Source organism: Corvus hawaiiensis, chromosome 17 (assembly GCF_020740725.1).
Source record: "Corvus hawaiiensis isolate bCorHaw1 chromosome 17, bCorHaw1.pri.cur, whole genome shotgun sequence".
NCBI lineage: Eukaryota > Metazoa > Chordata > Aves > Passeriformes > Corvidae > Corvus > Corvus hawaiiensis.
Genome location: NC_063229.1, coordinates 5187772 through 5212904, shown reverse-complemented (window position 1 = coordinate 5212904; position 25133 = coordinate 5187772). Strand labels below are relative to the sequence as shown.

The 25133-nt window shown below is 43.6% G+C and overlaps 1 protein-coding gene across 11 annotated transcripts in view; it reads right to left on the bottom strand.

The window, feature by feature from the left end:
* The window catches only part of PTPRT (protein tyrosine phosphatase receptor type T), a 431252-nt gene that overhangs the window by 69128 nt on the left and 336991 nt on the right, over positions 1-25133 (bottom strand). For 5 of the 11 annotated variants that reach the window (XM_048321536.1, XM_048321540.1, XM_048321542.1 and 2 more), the window contains exons 13-16: positions 20235-20271; positions 15708-15764; positions 6509-6644; positions 1328-1357 (exon numbers count right to left, since the gene is read on the bottom strand). In XM_048321536.1, the coding sequence (XP_048177493.1) occupies positions 1328-1357; positions 6509-6644; positions 15708-15764; positions 20235-20271 (260 nt within the window). The remainder of the gene's footprint in view (positions 1-1327; positions 1358-6508; positions 6645-15707; positions 15765-20234; positions 20272-25133) is intronic. The other 6 variants (XM_048321539.1, XM_048321541.1, XM_048321543.1 and 3 more) reach the window with 3 other exon arrangements.

Genomic DNA, 25133 nt, shown 5'->3' with positions numbered 1-25133 from the left:
AAAGCAACTAATACGGAAAGGAAATCAGCTTCCCTTGAAATGGCAGCACATTAACCCACTCATTTTGCTGAGCTGCTGAACACCTCCCAGAACAAAGTGCCAAGATGAGACAAAGAGGAACTGCAGGAAGGGGCAAAGGAGGCAGCTCCTGGAGCAGCAGACCAGGAGGGGCTGTCAGGGCTGGTGTGGCCCTTTGGTTTCAGAGCCCTGACAAGCCTGGCAGGTTCTGGGAAAAGGTTGATGTCAGTGATAGGGCTCTGGATGCTTCTGAAAGCTGGTGAGGGCAGAGCTGTTCCTGTCAGCAGCAACAGCTGCCTTCTGCACCCCTCCCAGCCCTCTGATGGCAGCGCAGGCATCCAACTCACTTCTCCAGGACTTTTTCCTCACGTCATTGATCCAGCCCTCTCCTCCTCCAGATCCTCAGACAACTATCATCATGGCACAAACAGCTTGGCCCTGATTGCTTTCCAGCCCCTCAGTCTTTAGGCAACAGATGGCTCTGGAAGTACTGATGTGTGAAGCATTTTCATGCGCCTTAACAACTGCCTTAATTATGCAGCTTTGTCATTAGGACTGGACAGGTGATTTAGATCTGAATATCTGAACCACTTCATCATCCAAGGATCTAAACCAACACTCAGAACCTGGCAGCTCCAGGAACAGGGATGTTTGCTGGGGTAATGTCAACTCCCCGTTGTCAGAAACCTTAAAATTTTTAGAAAGCTTACATCCATGGCTGAGAAATTCCCCATGATGACCTTCAGGTGTGAATTTCCTGATGTCTGGCTATGAGTGATGGACAATTAAAAAGATGCACTGGGGACACTCTGTATTTGTCTATTAGCATTTACAGAATCATGGAATCATTTATGTTGGAAAAGCTTTCTAAGATCATCAAGTCCAACTGTTCCCCCAGCACTGCCATGTCCATCTCTAACCCCTGTCCCCAAGTGCCACATCTACACAGCTTTTTAATGCCTCACTCCAGCACTTCCCTGAGCCACACATTCTGGTGCTGGACAGCCCTTTTGGTGAAGAAATTTTTTCTGATATCCAATCTAGAGAGAAATATCCAATTTGAAGAACCATAAACCATAACTGACATATCTGTGGACATTCATGTGTTTGCAGGCACAGCTACAGGTGCAGTGGTAAAACAGGGAAAACAACAGCATGCAACTGAGAAAATAAAACACAAGCATCTGGAAAGACAAGGATAAATGGAATGGTAAAAAAGAAAAAAAAAATTAGAAAAGAATACAACAAAGCATAAAATTACCACAGGGTGAACATGCTCTAAAAACCTCATCCCCAGCCAAGTACTTACAAGTAATAGGAGTAGGAATATGCATTTCTTCTAAATATTGACGGCCGGTCAGATGAACAAAATATCCAAAAGGAGAAAAAGAGAAAAGCACATCATTAGATTTATATGAACTCCAGGATCCTTTTTCAATATACAAAGTATTTGTGCTGTTTTCTGTACTGAGCTACTATTTGCCTATGCTTCTTTCAGGAGCTGTACGCCAGTGAGGAATAAACAGATACTGAACTGGAGACTGAAGGTTGTGTTTTCACTTCTGCCACCATGAATAAATCCCCTCACCTTTAATTCCCTCACTTTTTCATGTCAGTAACATGGGCAATGAGACTTAATTTTGCCTCTCAAGTGCTTTGATATTTTTGAAATGGAAAGAAAGATGTCAGAGCTATTAATATAAATAACAATAAATAGGGAAGTGACAGTGTAAGAACGCCACAATTTTGGAATATTTAGACAATGAGCAAATTGTCTAATGATAAATCAAGCTTCATCAAACTCTAAAATTCAAATAGTTCATTAACAATTCAAGCATCACTCCATATTTATAGCTGAGCACTGGGGGCATGCATTAGCTTTCTGCATCACTGTGATTAAGCACTTTCTACCACAGTTTCTCAACAATTCATTTCACAACATTTTGAGCAGCACCACAAACTGAGCCTTGGCAATCAGTTGTAGCTTAAGAGGTGACGTTTCCCCTTTTATAACTGGAAAGGGGCTTCTCTGAAAAGACTGGTTCACAACAGACCTAGCCCAGGGTATGAGAGATTTACCACCAGCCACAAGGAGCCACAAAAGCAGCAGCAGCGGTCAAGACAGGGAAAAACAGTGAAACCCAAACATCAATCTATTGCATAGCTTTAAAATCCCATCCTTGAAGGCACTAGGAAGATTAGGAATCACTTAGAAATACAAATGCAGCTTTCAAGTGTTCAGTTTTATGGTTGCTCTGAACACAACTTCCATAAGCACACGTGGAAACCAGGTTCAGTGCAGTCACTCTGTGCACAGTCACCCTCTCTGCTGTGCACACACGGGGTAAAGAACAGCTCATGAGGATTAAACTGAAGTTTGATGGTGTTCCTGATGATGGCCTTTGCTCTAAACCTGATATTTCGGCCAGATTCCTGATGTATGCCGAGTTATTTGAATAGCACTGATTCCAAGATACACCTGGGTGCATTTTAACTAAATGCTATTATCTCCTGAAAGCAGAAGTGCTACAGGCCCGAGCAATGCACCAGCTAAGGTGCAGTGTTTGCCACTGAGCTTCCCTGTGAAAATCCAAGTTCCACTGAGCCTCTAAACAAAGGGAAACATGACCAAGATGCAGAAAGTGAGAGCCCACACAGCTGAACCCCTGAAATCCCCAAAACTAAACGAAGCTCTCAGAGGCCAGGGCCAGGGCTCACACAGCACTGTTGACTGCAGCTGTTCCCTTGAGCACCTTGCTGCTCTTTCTGCTGCTCTCCTGCCTGGGCTGCACACATCTGGCATCCCACCAGACTCTTGGCCCTCTTTAAAAAGCTGCACATCCCTCCAGGCTGCAGAGGAAAGCTCAGAAAGGTTTGCTCCATAAGGACAGAGAATAAAGGAAGACAAACAAAAGGAGGATGATGTTCTGGAATTGGACAGTCCATTTTGGCTCAAATTCTCCAAAAACACGCAGCCTGAAATAAGGACTTACTACAGAATATTTCAAAGCTTACTGTGAAAACTGGTCTGAGTTATGGTTCAGTAAAAAGATGACCTGGTCCTAGAATGTACAACACAACCCAAACCCCTGCCTGTCTCCCACCTGAAACAGGGACACACGAGGGACATGGGTCACTAAATGTGAAAATATCCCTTTTTCCTAATTCTATCCTATTCCTAATAGCTATCCTGTAGTATGTTCTGCCCAAGAGACTTTGGGGTTTTATTTAATTAGTTTAAGGTAAAAACCTAAATCCTAATCCAGAATAAGGAGCTGAATTTTCATAGGAGGAAATAATCCTAGACCCTACATAGCCCCAAATCTCCTTTTTTGCTACCAACAGCAGTTTAAAGAACTTATTTACGGTGCACCCATGACAGGCTGTCCGATCCTATTTATTCAGTCTTATATTTAAAGGGGTCAGTGGAGGCTTTGTCTGCGCAAACACACCAGCCTGAGAGGTGTCACATTCTTCACTCCAGGGAAATACAAGTCATGATTACACCAGAATTAAAATTGCTCAGATGAAATCAGAACTGACCAAAATCAAATCCTCTGGGGAGGGGCAAAGTCAAAGCGTATTTTCTCCTGAAAAAATATCTTATTTTTCTTGCTTCATTTTGTTTTTACTAAATGATTCTGTATTCTCTATTACACAAATGTCTTTAACTAATATTAAGGAAAAAAAAAAAGCTCCTTAGACAATTAAAAACATTTTCATACAATAAAAATGAGATATTTCAAGATATGAATCTATTAATGAAAGAATGTGGTTCTGCCTTTTGTGGGCACATACACTCATGTGGGCACTGATAACCACCTCTAAATTAACGGGCTAAATTATCATAGAATCACAGAGTGGCTCGTGTTGGAATGGACCTAAAAGATCATTCCAATCCCCCCTGCCATGGGCAGGGACACCTTCCACTGTCCCAGGCTGCTCCAAGCCCTGTCCAACTGGGCCTTGGACACTGCCAGGGATCCAGGGGCAGCCACAGCTGCTCTGGGCACCCTGTGCCAGGGCCTCCCCACCCCTACAGGGAAGGATTTCTTCCTAGTATCTAATCTAAATTTAATCTCTTTCAGTTTGAAGCCATCCCCCCCTTGTCCTGTCACTACCTGTCCTTGTATAAAGTTTCCCTCCATTATGTGGCAGCAATTTTTATGTCATATACACGTAATGATGATACCATGACTTAACTCATGGAGTTAGTGGGTTCCCAAAACCAAGAAAACAAACTTTGTTAATGGCTTTGATTTTAAATACTGTAATACAGTCATATTTAAAACAGAAATTTATATGCACACACAATTTTGACGTAGATATACGCATATGGAAACTTAAGCAGACTTTAGACAACTTCAAGTTTCAACTAAAACTTTCAGACAACAAACATAAAGTCAAATCCAAGTTTTCCACTGTATTTATACAGTGGAAAATAACGAAGCTTAATTTAGCTTCATGTATCTCACTAAACCCTCTAAAACTTTATCAGCCCACAGAAATTTTTGAGTTCCTGGAATTTTTGCAATTTGTTCTGCTGAAACTGTGAGCGACTGGGCACCACTTGCTCATGCCCTGTGTTTGAAAGGTTCCAAGCAGCCTGCTTGGTGACTCTCACAGGAACAAAAAGAGGCTCCTGATGATCCCAGTGCTCATCTCAAACCAATGTCTTCCTTCTCTTCTAATCCCTCTCCTCCCTTTGCTCTCTGCGCTGATTAACAAAATGCTTCATCTGGGAAATCCACCACAGTGCCTGCTCCCAGTGAGCTGTGATGCCCTGGACAATGGACAAATGTCACTGGGATATTTTCCGGCTCCATTTGAAGAAAATGTCTCAAGTTAAACTCATACAATTATTTTACTGAATTGTCGCCTTGCAAGGCTACACTGTACACCGAGGCCTTGGTGCACTGGGAAGGGAGCTCTTTTAAAGAGTGAGGCTAATGCAAACATGGAATGCAAGAGCTTAAGCTCTGAACACTTCTGTTTGCAAAATGGAAAGAGAACTTTGTTGTTAAACTGCTGTCTCAGAAGAGCTCAAGCTTTCAGCTCCGCTCCTCCAGAAGTTTCAATCAATTTGTGGTCCAAATCAGCTTCTCCTTTTATAAAAGCTGGTCCCAACCTGCACTAGTTTACAAAGGAAATGAGTCTGACAGGCTGAAGTTCATCTTCAGGGAACACTTGTCCATATGTAGCTCTAAGCCTCACTTGGATGTGGCTGGTGGTTCCCATCCAAGGGAGCCCAGAACTGATGTGATCAGCAGCTCTGGAGGTGCTGGAGGTGTGCTACAGCCTCCCAAAGCTCCTCTTGCACTCATAGCTTCTAAATGGGAAAAGATTTTAAAGTCAATGAGCCAGTTTATTCCTTATTTCAGTGTGTCTTCTGGCAGGTATCCTTGCAAATTGCAGCTAACGAAGAGAGGATACGGACTGCAGGGATTTTGCTTGTCTGCCCTGGGAGGGGCTGTGGAAACAACACAAGGGAAACTAATTTTCCAGCTCTAGGGAAAAAAAGGGAGAATGTAGATTTCTAATAGTCCCACTCACTTCCTTTCTAATGTTAACGTTGAAGAAAATTGCCCAGGTTTCCAGAGCCTATGGCAAAACCAGATAGAGCAAAGTTCTGCCCGTGGGACACCACACCCAAATTCACCAAACATTGCTGCTTCAGGGACCAGTTCAGTTTTTGCTGAACTGAAAGCAAGTTCAGCTGAAGGTCCTGTGCACTGTCTCAGGGGCCAGCTCAGCTCAGCAGGAGATTGGGAACTTCCACACAGAGCAAATGGATCCTCAGTCTCCAACCTCTGGAACTCGTTCTGCATTATGAGTAATTTTGCTTGGGGGTTTGTCTGTGCTATCTGTGAGATAACAACTTACGTTGTAGCAGTCGTGACATCAGAAGAACCAAGTGTTGGAAAATGGTTGGGATGAGGCAGCCACAGATTCTCTAGGCAATCTGTGCCAAGGCCTCAGCTCTCTCACAGGGAAGAATTTCTTCTTAATATCTGATATAAACCTCCTCTCTGGCAGCTTGAAGCCATTCCCCCCTGTCCTGGCACTCCAGGCCCTTGTAAATTGTCTCTCTCCATCTTTCTTGTAGGCTCCCTTCAAGTACTGCAAGGCCACAACTGGGTCACTCCAAAGCTTCTCTTCCCCAGACTGAACAATGCCCACTCTCTCAGCCTTTCCTGTTAGGAGAGGTGCTCCTTTTGTCCCTTTGCACTTCACCATGCTACCTCGTGACTTATCCCTTCACATTAACTATCAATTAATTATCACTATCTCTTTGCAGTAAAAACCATTCTTTTGCTGCTGGATCTCCCAGAACTGGCATTTCTTCTGGGCCTACAACCCTTAGTGTCGGTGTTACGTAACCAGGCATTAACTGCTGCCCTCTGTCACAAATAAAGAACATTTTATCTTTATTTATTCTTCTTTTGGAAGAAGCCAGGAGGCTCAAGATGGAAGCAAAGCAGAAACTTACCTTCTCTTGATGGTAAGCATTGCTCCCAAGAGGATAATCACAAACATCAGGAGACCAGCTATAACTCCAGCCATTTTCACCGTGCTGTCAACTTGCTTTTCTGGTTCCACTGCATTGGAATTCTGGGTGGAAGCTCCTTAAAAGATGGAGGGAGAGGAAGGACAAGATAAAAAAGAAAGAATTTGTAGGGAAACTGTGCAATGATCCACTTTAAATATTCATTTGAAAGCCTAACAACATATTTGCAATCAAATTGCAGTAGACAATTGTCCATCTAACCAAATCTGCCTTTAATGAGGGCTAATGACCGATAATTCAGAGCAGTAATAGGGTGTAAAATCCCAGTGTAGTGTAAATGACTATAATATTTTACTAAGTTATACTGTAACGGGGCATTTGCTCTTCTGAAGCACTCAGCATGCACCCAGAAACAGGAGAACAACAGTTCTAATTTTAATCTCAAATAGTTTAAATGGACTTGCAGTCCTTGCTCATCGGAATAGTGAGCACAGTAATATGTAATAATAATAATAATAATAATAATAATAATAATACCTCTGGCCGAAAATTTTTTCCCCTCTAAAATCAGCTCACATTTGTGTTTTTCAGTGTATTGGAGGCCTGGCTTTTTTAAACATCCCATTACAATTATACCTGTAACAAGCATGAATCCAACATACAGAGCACCCTCCACACAGAATCATGGAATGATTTGAGCTAGAAGGGACCTTAAAGCCCATCTCATTCCAACCCCCTGCCATGGGAAGGGACACCTTCCACTAGGCCAGGCTGAACCTTGGATCTCCATCCAGCCTGGCCTTGGACACTTCCAGGGATGGGGCAGCCACAGCTTCTCTGGACAACCCACTCCAGTGCCTGAGCACCCTCACACATCACCTAATGTACTCCCGGCATGACTTCTTCAGCCCAAACAAGAAAGCATAATTTCTATTTGAAATTATTTGGTTTTGTTGGTTTTTTTAACAAGTGAAATCCACACACCTGAAAATAAAACATATTTAGGAACATTATTTGCACAGCATTTCTGCTTTTCTCTTCCTGCACTAAATAAGCACCTTGGAGAAAGCTGCCCTCTCCCCTGTTGCTGAGACCATTTCAATAGTGCTCATTACAGATCTTAGCTCTGCTGACTTCACCACTTGCTGCACAGAATTTTTCCAGATATAGCTTAAGCCACTGAGCTTGATTTAGAAAGCCCCACAAGATTTGAGTCGTGGCTACTCTAAAGACTAAATAAGCCTATCTTCATTACATCCCTGTTACACTTAACTACTCCCAAAAATATCACCACTGCAGTTCACCGAGTTAAACAAATTCACATTACATGAGACCCACTCTTATCCTGGGCTTCACCTTTGCTGCTGGAGCCAGCCACGTCCTCCTCTACAGCTTAAACATGGTAGGGAAAGGGAATCAAAGGTGAACACAGAGGGCTGACATCAGAAGACCATAATGGTTTGCTCTTTTAACAGCTCTGTGCTGCTGACCTTCAGGAAATCTGAATCACATCTGTTCATGAAGTCACTTGCTCAGGGAGATAATATTCAATCAAGTCCATGTGTTGGCGAGGCAGCAGTGTTACCATCACCGTGCTATTGTTTTGCCTCTTTGCCACACATTAAACTGCACATGCTTTAAGAGATGATGCAGTGATTAAAGCATGATTTCAGTCTCCTACAGCTAAGCTGTTAATCTAGTTTAGCCAGAGCAAAACATAATATTTACCAAGCAAAAAGGGCTGGCTTTTGGACTCACATATATAATTTTCAGCTTTTGCCCCTGACAACTGTACTATTCTGCTGCATTCACCAAATTGCCCATTCAGTTAAGAGTTCACTGATAACTTCTGTGCTCACATGTCTGAAATGCATTAATGGGACTCTTGAGCATGAAAATAAAATAATGTATCAGTTGCATATTTCCATCTTTATTTGACAACCTCTCCCACAATCCTGCAGTGAACGTGTCCAAGAGGTGAGCTATACACCATCAGACAGGCAATCCCCAGGCTGTCACACAACAAAGGCAATGAGAAAGGTACAATTTCTCCCTGAAAATGGCTAAAACTCTTATTCATTTGCAGTGCAAGTCAGAAGTACTCCAAATTATCCTTCAGCTGAGCTGCAGTTACTCCTGTGACCCCAAATAATAGGTGTTGGAGAATGGTTTTCTACTATAAACAGCACAGTCAGATGCCCCTCATTTTTGTACCATCTGAATACCCCCACAAAGTGTGAGCAGTGTAAAAAGAAGTAAGAATGTGCTGTCAACTCCATCTTCTAATCCACCAGATCAGTTTGATTTTACCAGGCTGTTGCTCGTTACTCCAGGCAATGTGTGGTCAGAGTGCTTTTAGCTGATATTTCCCAGCCCACTGCAGGCTCCTGCAGTTCCAGGAGGAGAAGAAAGGCTCATTATCCATCCTGACACCTCCACACTGCAGTGACAGATCCACTCCAATCTTCTGGGCAACTCTATCTCTCTTGGCAAAGGCCAACAATTCCTTTAGGCTACCAGCCCAACCATTTGTAAGTTGTCTCAGCTAATAGTGCCTAGCGATGGAGAATCTGACAGTGTCAGCAGATTCCTGGCTCTGGGATTCTCACAGCCTTGCAATGAAACATTACTGCACAAGTCCATTGTTTTCCTGATGTTCTGGCATATTTTCCTTGCAGATGCCTAAATCTTCTCTGCTTGCTTGTACCTGCCTCACCACCAGCTGTAGGTAAGAACATTCCTATCCTGGCAGGTGGAGCTCTGTGAGCTGTTTCTTGCAGGAGATGACTTCTGCTGCTCCTGACAGAAATGCTGGTTTAGAATTCAGTTTTGCTTCTCTCCTTTATAGAGATGCAGGATCTGAAATCCTCTGAGCACGGCAGCCCATGAAAACTGCTCAGATGGCCATTTCATACAAACATCTTTAAACATACTTGCAAAGCTCTGCACTACCGTACTTAAGGGGCCACCCTTTTCTTTCTGAAAAATCATGTTTATATATTTCTGGCATTAAAAAGGAATGAAAACAAACTACAACTGTATTTTCTAGTGGTTACTTCCACCACATTTCCTGGAATGAATTGTTCCTTGTAACAGAAGCTGGATGCTGGAATAGTAAGACACAGAGCGGGTCACCACTGTTATTAGTGTGTGACCACTGAGGTCAGGACCCCATTACTCTGCACTAACACAAAGCAGGACAATTTTCTGCCTTAAGCTTGCTTTCTTAATAAGGAAGGCAAATGATAGAAGGCAGTGCCAGAGGAGTGAAGGCTGTAGGTCCCCTGACTCCCTATCTGTGCCTTATCTACTCCAGCAGGCTACTGCTCTCAGAGATACTCATTTATGTACTGTACAAAATGCACCATCCCAGGAGCCAGAGCAGTGGTCTGACTCTGACTTTCACAGGCATTGACATTCACCCAGCACTCCATTGGTCAGTCACCATTTTAGTCCTTTCCTAGCAACCCAACTGACTTTGTTTCTCCTCAATCCCTTTCAAAACTCCGAGATCCAGCATCTTGCAGTGAGACAGAAGACAGGACAGGAAGCACATTCTTGGGAGATACAGTTCTGGTGGTGCAGCAGAGATGCAAGGAGAGCAGGGCAGGGGCAAAGGGCCAATTTCCCAGAGCGGTCCAACTCATCAGCCCATGAGAAGTCAGGTTTCTGGATCATCACACACTGATGGTTTAATTAACGTTTTAATTAAGGTCTAATCTGGCCATGCTGCTGTTGGTTCATAAAATCATAGAATATGCTGAGATGGAAGAGACAGATCAGGATCATCAAATCAGCTCCTGGCCCTGCACAGACACCCCAACAACCCCACCCTGGGCATCCCTGGCAGCGCTGTCCAAACGCTCCTGGAGCTCTGGCAGCCTCGGGGCCGTGCCCATTCCCTGGGGAGCCTGGGCAGTGCCCTCTGGGGGAAAACCAGCAGTGGCATCTAAGGGAAAGACACCATGGCAATCTCACTCCAAGCAATTTCTGCACAGGTCTATTATTTGAAAACAAGCCACCAGATATAAAGCAACCTCCTCTGTGGAAGCAGCACTCTGAAAAACATCCAGGAAAGAATGACTACTGAGTGCATGTAGCTGAGCAGGGCTGATAATACCGGTTTCTCCCACAAGACCTATTTCACAAACTGCAATTTGAAACATTCTTTACTTTAGGCAGCAATTACAATATTGCATTTTAAAAAATGACACTGCCAGCAAAAAGAATTCAAGAGATCCATAAGCAGGAGGAAAAGTCAGGTATTTATGTGAGGTTTCCAGGTGAGGCACAGAGAACAAAGTCCTGCAATGGAAGTGGTACCACAATCATCAGTAGCTAAGACACTGTAGGAGACAGAAGCATCCCAAAGCTTAACAAGAGGAGACAAGAAAGCAAATCAATGATTCTAAGGGCAGCTGGGTCAAATACTCAGAATCAAGAAAAGGGCAATGCAAGTGTGAAGAAGGGAGGGACAAACTGAGAGAAGCAACACAAGAAATGGGAGGTTCAGCCATCACCAGGTGACAGGAAAGACCCATCAAGGAAACAAGTGTGGCAATGATGAGGTGTGGTTTCAAAATTGTAACACCTAAGAACACAGCTTCTTCAGAGAGAAATTCACTCTTGGAACAAAAAACAATCAGAAAAATTACTTCAGAGCATTATTTAACCCAGAGAAATTAATGAAAAATATCAGGTTCCCTGTCATTATGCATTGAAATGATCTGCACAATCAGAGTAATTTCTTTGCAGCACATAATGGCCAGGCAGTGGGCTGAATGTAAAATCTCCTAATAGACCTAGAGGCTTGTATTCAAAAGACAGCTATTCTCGAATCACTTGTAAACATGATTTCCTTTATTTATTTTTTTATGGTGCTTTCTATGTGAGGGGCCTACAAATTATTAAAGCAGCTCTGCATGAAGAAATCTTTTCCCTCAAGTTTTCAGTTCCTGATAATATCTGTACCTGTAAAACACAGTCTGACGTGCAAACACAAGGGCAGACAGGTACTTCCAGGAGTGATAACGCTGAGATAAAGGTGGAAAGGCACCTTTTTACATCCTGATGTGGAAATACCCAGCACCAGCCGTGGGTGTCAGCTGACCACACCCTCCAGAAGTGTATTAGGACTAAAAAAAAAACCTTGCAGGATGCTGGTGCCTCCACGTATCATGAGCCAACAGACTGGAACAGCTCATCACATCTGGAAGCCAGATTCCACTTTGGATGTTTCTTTGTTGCAATTCATTAAATAAATGAATATCACGAAGAGGATCACCACACACAACGTCACTACACCAATTTTCCACCTCCAGTTATTGAAGACTGCAAGCAGTGCAAGCTTAAGCCTATAATGAGACACACTCATTGCTTTCACAAAGCTCAAAAGTAATAGACAGAATGATGAGAGCCAAAAGCTTTCAACCATATTCTGAGCAGAGAGAGCAGCAAAACAAAGCAGTCCTGGAGAGAAAGACAGACCAGAATTTGTATGAGGGATTTTCAGGCTTACAGGTGGAATCTGTAGGAGGATGAGGGTAAACACACCGTGAGGCATCAAGATCAGCACTGCTAAGCTGAATGAGAATTAAAAAATAGCTGTAAGTGAATAATTGATTCTGGACATTCCAGGCAAATCCACCACAAGGGCTTTGCTTTTCTCCTCCCGTTTTTCTTCCTCTCTCTTCAGAACAGGAGCACTTAATTTGTGCTAAAGGCAGATATATGGTCCCCAAGAATAAGAAAGGTTATAATATTTCCCTGAAGGAAGAGCTCAGCTAAAGAGCTGCCAACAACTGATGGTTCGGGGGGTGAAAGCATGTTTCTGTTTTAATTCATCACTTTTGCAGAACTGTATTTAAAAACTAGCTCAAAATTATAAAAATAGAAAACAAGTCCAATTACCAATTTGACAAGTTCAAATTTACAGATTTGACTTAATTTTTGTAAAGTCTTAGACACAGGAAGATCAACCTTTTGACTGACACAGGCAAAAACTTCTCAGTGCTTGACAATGTTATGGGTATAGAACAGATTCTCCACAATTATTGACTTTTGCCCCAGTCAGCCCCCTCTAAGCAGTTACCCTGCTCTCACCATGATTATCATGAAAACTCCACACCCACAGCAGCTGCAGAAGCTGCAAAACCAGTGAGCAAAGCCAAGCCCAGGGCTGGGCAGAAAGTGAACACTGAAATAAAACCACCTTTTGAGCCCAACTGGACGAAGGTGCTTCAAGTACCACAGTGACCTCCAAAAACCTGCCCTGTGAGGCTTCACCCTGAGCTGAGCGAGCAGCATGGAAAGGAGAACTCTCTCTTCCAGCAAAAGCCCTCTTCCAGCAACAGAGAGTCAGCTGGGCAGGGTTAGGGAGTCTGTGTACACACTCTACGAGTGCTGCATGAAACACCAGCACACTTCCTGTGCTCTGCCAAGCTGGAGCAGCACTTTCAGGCATGTCTGGAATGAAGATTTTTCTTTTTTCCTCTACAACAGTACTACAAAACAGTCTCACACCTACCTTGTGATTTTATCACATATCCTAATGGAACCACACAGTTTTTAAATGTCCAGCTCCTGGAAGAAGCTCAGAAGCTCATTAATATCAACCCTGTTTCTGAATATTGGCTTATCCAAAAATCTATTTAATGAAACAGGCATAATGTATTTGTAACAGTCTGGTTCTCTCATGCCTTTGGAAGTGTTGTTAAAGGACACTGACAATGATAATCTATTTATGAAAATCATTTTAAGTGATCTGCAATACCTTCCCAGTGGCTGACCCACCTTAGAAAGGATCTGCAGATATCAGGAAATGGAGACAAAAAATCACCCAAGTGAGTTGGTGTGAGGGTGTGAAGGTCAGGAACACAAGACACTGCTGTCCTCTAAAACATGAGAGCCCCCTCCTTGTGCCAGGTCTCAGCCCCTGTGCAGAAGAGGCTTCAAGGGACAAATATTCAAAGAGTTCTTCCTGCAAACTTTGAAGCAGAAGAGATGAAAAACAAGCCCCTAAATTTCACAAGCAAGGAATCGTCCAATGCTCCCCGCATTCAAACTAAGTAAAACAAAACCAAAGGAAATCTTTTCTTAATTTGACCTTCACTTGTGGCTTTCACGTCCAACTACTGACTTTTCTTTAACTCCCACTCCTTTATCTGGCTACCAATCTATCTGCAAACAGAAGAATGTGCACTGGATCAGGGCCAGCTACAACCATGGCCAAGAGCATCCTTTCCCACCAGGTGGGTCTTGAAAAGGGAGAAGAACCTCCACACAGCTCCAGGTAAATCCTTGCCTGTTTTGATTCCTGGAGGGTTATAATATATTTTATTTTCATTTCTCCAAAGACCCTTCTCCCCTGAAGGTACCCAGTGCGACCTGGCAGTGGATGCTTTGAATGATAAAAGTGATGTTGTCAGACTCTCATGTTGCTAAACTATCCCAAATTTTCTTAAGCACAGTGCCTCTTCTCCCCCTCCCTCCAGCTTCTTATTTGAATTGAGGAGCCCAAGATTAGGGTCTGGCAATGCACTAGAGCTCTGGAGTAGGCAATGTCCTCTGGACATTGGGCTGGAGATACCAAACTCAGCTCACTCGTGGCCTCACCCCATTCTGCACCAGGTTCTGCACTAATTCAAAGCTGTGCCTTTAGCTCCCTGGCATAAAGAAGCCCCTAAAGGGATTGCGATACACGAAATTGTGCTGAAAAATAACTTTTAGAAGGCAGAGATTTTTCAGGGGAAAAAAACCCAACCAAACATTTCCATGTATTCCACTTAAAAAGCGTGATAAACTCATCTGAAATAAATAGCGCAAAACAGAATAAACCTGTCAAAGGAATAATATTCCAGTGTGTTAGAAGACAAAATGCAGTAACAAACAGATTTGAAGTGGGATTAGATCTGTTTAAAAAATACATTATCTGTCTACAAAACCAGAATGTATTTCAGGAAACAAAGAAGCCTCTTCAATGAATTTGAGGGAGCAGGAGTTATTAAATGAACAGTTTTCATGTGCGGCAAAACTGGGTGTGAACAGCAGGAATTTTTACCTTCCTCATTTTCCACTGATTTTTTGCAGTCTCCCCCCCCAGCCCAAGTCACATTTCAGACCCAGGTTCTTCACTGAGATCTCAACATTCTTGCAGGAAGTTTCCTTCTTCCTGTGCTGATGCACTACAAAAAAATCAAGACCTTTTTTTCCAGTACATTTGAACTTCCCAATAATCCCAGCACCTTTTTGCCCCTGTATCATCACAGCTGTCCTGATGTGCAGTTGAAATAATTGTTGGTGAGGAAGTCATAACTAGGCAGGAATAACCATGCAGCACTGGGAGAGGACTATTCCTAGAGAAATGTAATCCATCTAAAAACTGAAAAACCAGCCCTGCTTTCCCATTAATCATGTGTAACACTGTAACATCCCAGCCACTCGTTCTATGCACATCAGCCTGAAGCAGAAGAACCTATTTCCACATGCTGATGGGATCTCCTCTCTGTATTTAAATTTTCTGGAGTTAATGATGATCCTGGTCCCAGTGTTACATATGATGGGGCAATTTTATGGCACACAGACCTCCAAGCTCATTCTGATGGAAACTGCAAAACCCTTGAGAGGTTCTGAATGTCCCCACTGTGAATGACTTGGTGCTGCTGAGGCTCAATTCTGCAGCATCTCTGGCTCCAGCAGAAGTTTCTATAGAAACTACAGTTTCTATAGTTCCTCTGTTCTTCTACAGAGGGCTTACAGAATCAAGTTGTTCTTTTCTTGCCGTCATTTCTCTGACAGCAGGACCCAGCTGTCTAAGAATAAGCGCAATAATCAGCCCTAGAAAATGGCACAGCTCCTTTAATTGGAAATGCAAGCTCAGCTCCCTACAGGCTCAGGGGGAGACTCAGCCTGTGCAGAGTGGGATCCACGGGGCTCTTCCATCACACTCAAGTGCTCCTGTGGAGATTTAAGAGGTGTTGAGTCCCCCAGCTGACCCTCAGCACAGGCAGATCTCCACCGCGGCACTGAAGGAGCACCATGAAAGCACTGCCCCCCTTTATACTGTAGTGGGAGTAACTGGAAAAGTAATTTCTCATGCAAAACAAGGATTAAACAAGAAGTCATGAAGCTGCTCAGACCTCTGGAAGTTTGACCATTTTCCTTTTCCTGAACTGATAATCACCTGTGCTCAAGAGGCTGGGCGGGTTTCGCGTGGTCACCTGTTGTCTACCTAGCACTGCTAAGAACAAGCAAAATGGTTCCCAGGCAGCATGCACGAGAAAAAAAAAAGGAAAAAAAATAAAAATGTACCTCATAATGGTTATTATAGTTCCATTCTTTCATTTGCAAGAACTCACATTTTAAGGAAAGAAGAAATCAGTATCGGGAGATAAGGAACCATTAATGAGCCCTCTGCCTTGGTTTCAATTACACTGTGAAATTGATTTAATGCACTTCAGGAAACCAAGAGCAAGCGATTACCTCTGGTAAAGAGGTTGCAATTTTCTCTAATAAAGTGTCGATACAAATATGTTGCTTTAAGACAGGGAGAACAAGTCAGTTAATTCAGAAAGAATGGGACATATTAAAACAAATGCTGTCAAGGAAACCAAACGGCAAAACCTAGAAATAACCCGTCTGAATGAAAATTGTATGGCAGAGAGCTGATAAATTGGGGTTTAATTATAAACATTTTTAAAGAATGTTTTATGTTAATGAGATGCATCCAAGTGCCTAATGCTGTGAAAGATGACATTAGTCCAGTAATTAAAAAAAAAAAAAAAAAAAAGGAGTAGCCCATGTGAGGAGAGAAGTGGCAAGAGATCTGAGACCAATGAATCTGAAAATAAATACATATGTAGATACAAAAGGTTAATAGTGTTTAACATGCTGGCGAAGTGTGGGATGGCTACACAGACTGGACAAACGCAGGGAGCTTTCAGATGGATCATCCAGCAAAGGCTGATGGTGAGTCCCTGCCCCTGGCCCTTCCCACAGGCACCACCCAGCCCTGCATGGAGGCACTGGATGGAGGGAAGTGAGCTCAGTGGATGTGCTGGCCCAGCTGGGGACCTGCTGGCCCTGCTTTGGAGGACCAGGTGCTCTGGAATGCTGATGCCCCCCCCTCCTCCCAACATTTAATAACCCAATACAAAAGGATTTGAGAGTTTTTTTCTGCCACCACAAGGATCAAGGTCATCTAGCCAGGAGCAGCACACCGGGAACCATGCAGAGAGAGCACTGCAGGAGAGCTGGGAAGCTGGGCTGAGCTGAAAGGGGCTGATCTGAGCAGCCTGATTCTTGCTAAAGAGGAGGGAAGAAAACTGGGAAACCTCCAAAATTTTTGCTTTAGTGGACTAAACCACTTTTTAAGGAGTTCTCTGCTTTGCTTTTCTTGGTGCTGTGGCACAGAAAAGCTAATTCCCTGGCAGCCTGCTGGAGGAGTGGAACAGCCCCGTGCGTCTCTCGAGTAATTAAAGCGACTCAGCTTCTGAGCAGGTGCCTTGCAGCAACACCCAGGATGTGTTACAATCCCCCAGTAACACATGCCTAACACATTTCACTGCATGATTACTCCCACACTCACGTTTAGTGCCCTTGTTAATCCAGTACTTCAAGAGAATACTTGCCTTCCTTAAACACGCCTCGATTCTAATCTTCCTGTCAGTGGTGTAAATCAGAACTCATTTCACTGGTGCTAATGGAGCTGCTGCAGTATCAAATATCTAGGAATGGGAAAATTAGGCCTCTATTCCAAAATGAACATTTAGTCTGGCACCAGTACTATGTATTTATTTTCTTGCATCAAAACAATTTTTTTTTTCCCTCTGGTGCCAACTCAAAGCAGAGCTTTTAATGCTGAGATTTATCCTGACTACAAAAAATTTTTTTTTTTTTCCCAATTCCTACCCAAGACACCAGAGTGGCATGCTCACAGGCAGCTCTGTTGGTTCTGTTCAAGGCAGACTTCAGGTTTGCTTATTCTATCCTCAAAAAAACACCAATGCAAATAAAGGGGAGTTCAGAGCGATGCCACTAAGGATAATCAATATAATGAGCAGACAGAAGACAGCACAGACACAGGAGGTCATCTAGAACATCCCAGCTATCAGCCTTTGATCAGGACACAGTGTCATTACAGTTTTGTGTCTCTGTGCATTGGCACACTGCAGAGAGAGGGCAGGTACAACACCCCTCTCCAGGGGCTGGCCCCTTTATCCATATGGAGTTAATGCATGGTGGGAATGCAGCCTCAGGACATATGGAAGTCTGAAACTATGGGAAAGCTCACAGAACCACTTTGCTCAGCTGTTGGCCCTGCCCAGGTGCCAGCAGCGGCAGGTCCTGTGACTTTATCAACCCCAGCTTGTGGCACTGCCTTGCCTGCGAGCTGCGCCCAGCACTGCTCCTTTGGAGAGCTAAACCTGCCTCAAACCAACCACAGCTGGGGCATCCCAGGGGCTGTGCTGAGGGCCAGGCACTGGGAGTTACAGTGCTGCAATTCAGAGTGAGGGCAAGAGGAAAAGAATTTCCACAGAGATTTCTGCACTCCACACAGAGGAATAAGACATCTACCTATAAGTCAAAAGTGATACGAATCAAAAGTGATACGAATCAAAAGTGATACGAATTGAGACAGCGAGAATAAACACTAGAACTACCATCATTTCTTGTCCTTTTCCATTCAAGTCAATAAAGAAAAAGCTAAAGAATAAGATCACCAAAAAGCAGTGGCTCTAGACATCCTCAGGCTCTACCCATCTCTTTTGTATCTCTTATTAAATTAATCCTAGCAGGAGATTCTTTTTAAAAAAAGAGATGGCATTCAGAAACAACAGAATGAGGGTGGCTCAGTGACTCTTGCTGGTGACCTAACAAAGTTAGTGAAAATTATCTCAGTTTGCAGAAGTCAACTGAAGGTCAAACACTTATGGGACACTTTGCTGACATACCCAAATCAGAGAGTGCACACAAAATCATGCCAGAATGGGATTTTTCAAGCTAAGTTATTTTCTTTCGAATAGTGACAGAACAAATGTATTTCCTGCTAGCATGACAACATTCTTCCACAGCTCCAGAAAAATGAACAACTGAAATGGAAGGAACTACAGGTTTCCAAAAATTAATTAGTGCAGTATCTCTGATCTCCTGAAGAGACTATGCTATTGGAAAAGCTTGTGGAGATTAATTTCACCCAGTCCTGCTCTTGCTCTTTCTACCACCAGAAAGCCAAAATCAGGTATTTGAAATGGTCACATCACTACCAGATGGGAAAACTGGAGAGGAATGAGACACATAGACCAAGACACATAGAATGTTTGTAACCCAGAGAATGACTTAAATAAAGATTTTACATGGAACTTTTAAACAGGAAAGGAACAAGAGGATATGGGGAGCACCAGAACCACAGATGAGAAGGAGAAAGGGGAGAAATGGCTCCTCCTCCTCAGCTTTCAGTGGTGACACAACTGCTTACAGCCCCACCAGTCTGCATTACCAAGTCTGGGCAGGGAAAACAGCTGCACAGTGGGAACTTCACACAGCACCTGCCACCCCAGTGCCTGGCTGTCTGTGACAGCCTGGGGACGTCTCCACAGGGAGATGGAATAATCTTCTTCTGCTATCCAGTGGCTAATGGGGTTTCTTTGAGCCCTCCCAACTCCTCTTCAAGTGCAGGTGCAGAAAGGATCAGGAGAAAGGACCTTGAAGTCATTAACTTCTGCCACAAGTCAGAAAGGAATGAAAAGACTAGAAAAAAATGGGATGGTTCCTCAAGGATTTCTGGGTTCCTGCCAATTTTGGCAAACTCTCCAGAGCCTCCACAGGCAGCCATGCAGGTCTTGCACTCTGGCTGCTTTGCTGTCACGTGAAAGCTGGCCAAGCAAAGTTTGGGAATGGGGAGTCATCTGTAGCACAGCCCATGGCAGTACCCCAGCATTTCCCTACAGCTCCTTGGGAGACTACAACATGTGCTGGGGAAATCTTTTTACAGCTACTCCTCTGTGTTACAAATAAATTGGTGTCTGACATCTTTTCTGGAGAAGTAGCCCCTGGGGTGATTTTGAAATCTTTAGAAGAGTTAAAAGCAGCTGTAAACACTAAGAAGGAGCTCAGACACTCTCACTGTTGGTCCCTCAAAAGCTACACCTTGTGAACCACCCTGGGGCTGTTTGTCTCAGGTTTGCTCACTGAGGGCTGTGTGACCCGTCAGCTTGGTCTGTTCTGAGCTCACCACAGTGAAAATCAGGAACGTTCTCTCCTAGTTTGTTCAATTATACCATGAAAATGCTGTGATGTAAGAATTGTACCCCACTGTGTACAAGGTTAGGCTTACATGAGATCTCCTCTTATCTACTTTGTACAGTTGTGGAGAGAACAAATTGAATAGGAAGTCAATGTCACTTTTTCAGTGATGTTCTGCCAACAGCAAGAACAGTCCTCAGGACAGAAAAGCTGTCAACAGAATGAGGGAAAGGAAGAACCACAGAGAATTATACCCTGCGTTAAAAAAATAACAGAGGCCACAAATATAGTGGAGTGGTCCTGGAAATGGTTGTTCTGCCTTTGCAATCTTCCTTTTAAAAAATATAAAATAAAAGAGGAAATAAAGAGGCTGGTTCTTTGGCTAGGAACTGTAATCAAGTTGTGCCACCACTGCAGTTTTTACATTTCTGGCATTGTGTTTTGCAGGAAAGAGAGACCCACATACCTTTTGTTGCAAGCCGGACACAGTTGATTTTTGTTTCCTGAAAAATAAAAAACACAAGAAAAATATATAGGAAAACATCACAGTGTGTAATTTGCCCATCAACAATAAACACACATTCCTTTTAAAAGCTACTAAAAATATATGTATCTTTTCTTGCACTTCATCCTTGAAAATACCACCAACAGTTTTTGTTGCATAAAACACTCCACACTACCGGACTTGCCTGCAGTTGGTTCTCTTAAGTATTGAAAAGTTGGGAGTGACAACACGTTTCTCCACGCTCCATGTGTGAGTGATGGGTCCCACGTAAGTGCCTGATTAGCTAATAGAATTTCCCAGTTAAATGACCTGCTCTGTAATAGACTGACAAGCCTTGGGTCAGAAGCACACGCCACTGTACATCTCATTTTCATGCACCATTACTGCAAATTTTGCAAATTGGGTATTTATTTAAACACATGGCAAACAGACACCAAAGAAGTCATCTGAATATTTCAGTTCTCTGATGGATGTGGAGCAGACCAACATTCTGTGCTGCTGCCTCTGCCAAACAAGCTGTTCTAACAACCCTCACCACTGCAGCTCCTCATTGCAGAGCTGGGACAAAACCCAACGCTTTGTGTTCAACCCCCCCTGGAGCCTGCAGAGCTGCAGAAACAGGATTTGGATCTGAATGTTGTATTTGGCTTCACAAACAGCTCAAACTCAGCAGGTTTCTCAGGCCACCTCCGCTGCAAACACAACCTTTGTGGAGTCCCCAGCTCCTCATTGCACAGCCCTTCCTGGCAGGGGTTGCTGCTGTCCAGCCTGTGATTGCCATCCAAACAGGAATGTGCTGCTTGGTTGAAGAGCTGCCTCTGTCAGGCACTAATCTGCTGCAGGCTTTGCAGAGCTCTTTATGCCTCTACATGTCTCAGGTGTAATGAATCCAGCATAAATTACTGTGTTAACAATGCCCCATTAATATGGATGCTGTCTGCGCTCTGGAAACAACAACCCAGCAAAGCACTGCTGAGCACCTCCTCCCATCCTCAAACACCTGGACAAACCTTGTGGAAATCTGAATTTGCTCTTGGAGAAAATTGCTCTGTCTGTGACAAATCCTCCCTGGCTGGAGCAGACACACCCAGCCCTACTGTGCTTTTCTCCTCACACTTTTGTTGCTCATAGGAAGGGGATGATTGCAGAATCCATGCAAGGAAATATGGGACTCAGAGGAGCAATTCCCTCTGATGCCTTTCTATGATGCTACACAATCTGGATACAAGTCCCTCTGTGCAGTCTAAAGACAACGAGATGCTCAGAAGGACAAACCCTCCCTTTGGCTTTGCGTTCAAACTCTCTGAAGTTCCTGGACCCCTGAGGACAAATCATGCCTATTTCCCAGCTGTGTGTGCTCCAGAGTGGGACTGAAGCCCTGCTATCCCAGTAAACCAGAGACATCTCTTTGGTTACACCCCTTTGACCCTCAAAAGGCAGCTTCCTTGCACAACCTGCACAAACATTGGCACTGCAAAGCCACCACAGCTGCACACAGAGCTCCCCACTCCCCTCTGCCTAGTGGGTAACGAGTTTGAATTGCCAGTTATTCTGGAAATCCAAAGTCTTTATTGCCACTTGTGATGTATGGAAAAGGAAAAGCGCAGCTTTGTTTTCAGAGCTGGCTCTGCACATAATGCTGGGAACCAGAACTCAGAGACATCCTGATGTAGTTTCTGATCTACAACAAGGTGACCTGGAAAATCAGCAATGAAGAGTAACATAAAAATAACGAAATAGGATTTCTGCAGTCTAAAGTAGGTGGACGCTTGCTCACATTTTGTTGAGGAAAATTTTCTTGTGTATTTGTTGCTTTCCGCTGGTTTCAGAGTGTAACAGAAAGCTGGAGAAATTAGTCAATGCTGGAAAAAGAAGAGTCTAGAGTGATCTCATTTGAATGTGTGGGTATTCCTGCACGAGACCCTCCCACGGGGTGATTTGAGAAGACAGAATTTATTCTGCTTGCATCTGCATCCACTGATCGCTGCATTGAGCACAACCACAGCTGTTAGGAGAACTGGCACTGCCAAAAGCAAGGGCTAGAGGAACAAGACGTGGACTTCAGAACTTCATTTCAAATTGCATCTGCTGGGAAGGAAAAGATCAAAGAACCTGCACAGACACGAGGCTCCCAGCTCCCAGGGGTGCTGAAGTTTAAAGACTTGAACTTAGTCCATATTCTGGGTTAGGGCTGGATATTGCATTGCTTTCCACTCATCTCCCCACTGCTCATCTCTTTGGTGTCTCATAAAAACGAGATCTCTTTAAATTTACTCTACTTTTCTTTGGTTGATACTGAGAATTGTAAGTTTCCATGAGATGTTTCAACAAGAAACAGAAAAAATAAATAACACTTCCCCCCCAAAAAAAAGAACCTCGAACCCAATCCCCTCCAAGCAAACCAGTAAAACCACTTTCCTGCAATCATGTTCATTTTATGAAAAATATTACTTTTGCTTCAAGGTGTTTTCCTGTACACAGTAAAGATCATAGAATGTTAAGGGGTTGGAATGAACATTAAAGTGCTATAGGCAGGAACAATGCTTTTTTTTTGTTGTTTTCCTAATCTACTTTTCCCATCTTTCAATTTGTACACACTACTTCCTGTTCTATCACTGCCAGGTGCTTCTCTTTAGCCACCAGCAAAGCAGGAATAAACAATGCAGGTAATTATCAATGATCCATCCAGACTGCTTAAAGCAATGGCAAGAAAAATAATTAAATAAAGGGATAATAATGGAAGTTTTAGAAAAAAAAAATTCCCCAAATTTCAGTCTCTGCATTGTTTCTGAACATTCTTTCAAATGCTGCAATACTTGATTTCCATTTCATGACACCACAGAAGTTTTACAAGGCCTTATATATCTACAACGATCTTAATGATGACCTGAGAGCCTGCATATTCTGCATATCTGTTTCATATTATGGCTGAACTCACAGGAATACCTTAAATTAAGATGCCAGTACTGCTCCAGTTCTGTATCACTGCCGGGTTGAGGCAGACATTTTACAGCCAAACAGTAATGGAACAATGTAGGCACATTTTCACTGAGATCCTGGAACAGGAAAATGCTTCATGACTACATCCTGCAGCCTTTGATCCAACCCCCACCTTCCAACATGCTCCATATCCTGAGAGCTCACTGCAAAATAAGCCCATCCATGTCTACCTCAACCTGTCTACGGAGATTTGTTTTCTGGAGCTTATTTACCTATAAGTAAAAGAAGATTACGGTGCACCCTCACTCAAGGCTGAACCCTGACTGTATTTTTAAGTCCACACACCACATGGACACATATGAGCACTGTGGTTCAGGGTGCTGGCAGCCTGTTCCTGGAGGGAGGACCTGCACCTACCACCAGCACAACCTGGGGACCCTCTGGAGAGAGTCCTGTGCTGAGGAGCTGGGCAAGCCCCCTCTGCCCCCACAACTCCTGCCCACAGCCTGGAAACTGCACACCATGAGCCTGCTTTAGCATTCCCCTGAATTTCCAGGGCTTTTTAAAACATTCTTTTAATATAGCTTTATTCTTCCACTTTAGAAGCGAAGGAGCTGCTGCTGTCTACTAATTACTGAGGTTCCTAAATGCACATTTTGCTCAAGTGGAATGGATGATAACAAGACAAGTTCTGCCTCTGTCTCTTCAGTGTTTGGATGGGAAAAATTTTCTGCAGAAAAGGGCTACAAGGGCAGCAGGACATATGTTTATGTGACAGCTGCGTCTTCACAACCTAAAAGGCCACATGATCTTTTTTTTCCCCCTTTTCTTTTAAACTGACAGCTTGCTGTTTACAGACTACGAACAACAATGAAAGCAGCAAAGCTTTTTCCTCCATCTGTTTTCACACCCACCATTTCTCCTTTCCCTTACTATGATGATGACTTTACAGCAGTCAAACAGCGCTTGCCTTGCCTGAAGAACCACCTGCCAGCACCGGCGGGGCCTGCTATCCCCTGATGTGCCACTGGAGCTGCCCTACAACAGGAACAGTTTCATTAGGCAGCTCACACTGGGAACAGGCAATTTTATCTGCTGCTGGTGCACGGACCAGACAAGGAATCACCACTCTTCTCCTCAGCCTCAGTTTCCCACGCCCCAGAGCTATGCACGGAGCTTGCTGGCAACCTGCTTCACACAGGGTAGAAGCCATAGGTTTGTCCAACCTTAAGGAATTATTTTTTGGTCCTCAATAAATTTCTCCCGAGTTCAGGAGAGCTCTAAGTTGTGTGGGGTTTTTTTATCCCATTGCAGCCAGTGGTCTGCAGTCTTAACATATGTCTGTGCAGGGCCAATGGACTCGCCTATAATTTTTATTGCCAGCTTCAGGAAACTGCTATTTCCTTCCAGAAACTAAGCCAAACCTATTATTGCCTTTGCAATTTTTTAGTATCAGCTTTTTTTAGTATCTGAGTCATTTGGGGAAGGGAGGTTTAACAAACTGGTTGGGGGCTTTTATTATTTACAGTAGGAAGTTATTTCAACGATCTGTAGTTGATCATTGGATACCCACTCCTCTCAACCTCTCAAAAGTGGGGTAGGCTGGAGGAGGATTTTATTTATTATGCAGAAAACACTCAGGTCCACATCCTCTGGTCAACCAGATGTGGAAACAGGGGCTTCCAAAGAGTGAAGTGTTTCCACAGCTGCTTTATTTCTGTGCCAGCAGCTCCAAGATGAGATTAAGAAGGAGTGAATGTAAGTGGATAAACTGTACACCCAAAATCCTCCCGAACACAGAGCTCCCCAAAGCTGGTTAGTAGCTCACAGAAGCAATGCAGGCAACCCTGGTGCCATTTCATCTTTCAGAGCACGGCTCGTGCTGAACTGAAACACCTCCCTGTTTTTTTCATGCCCATC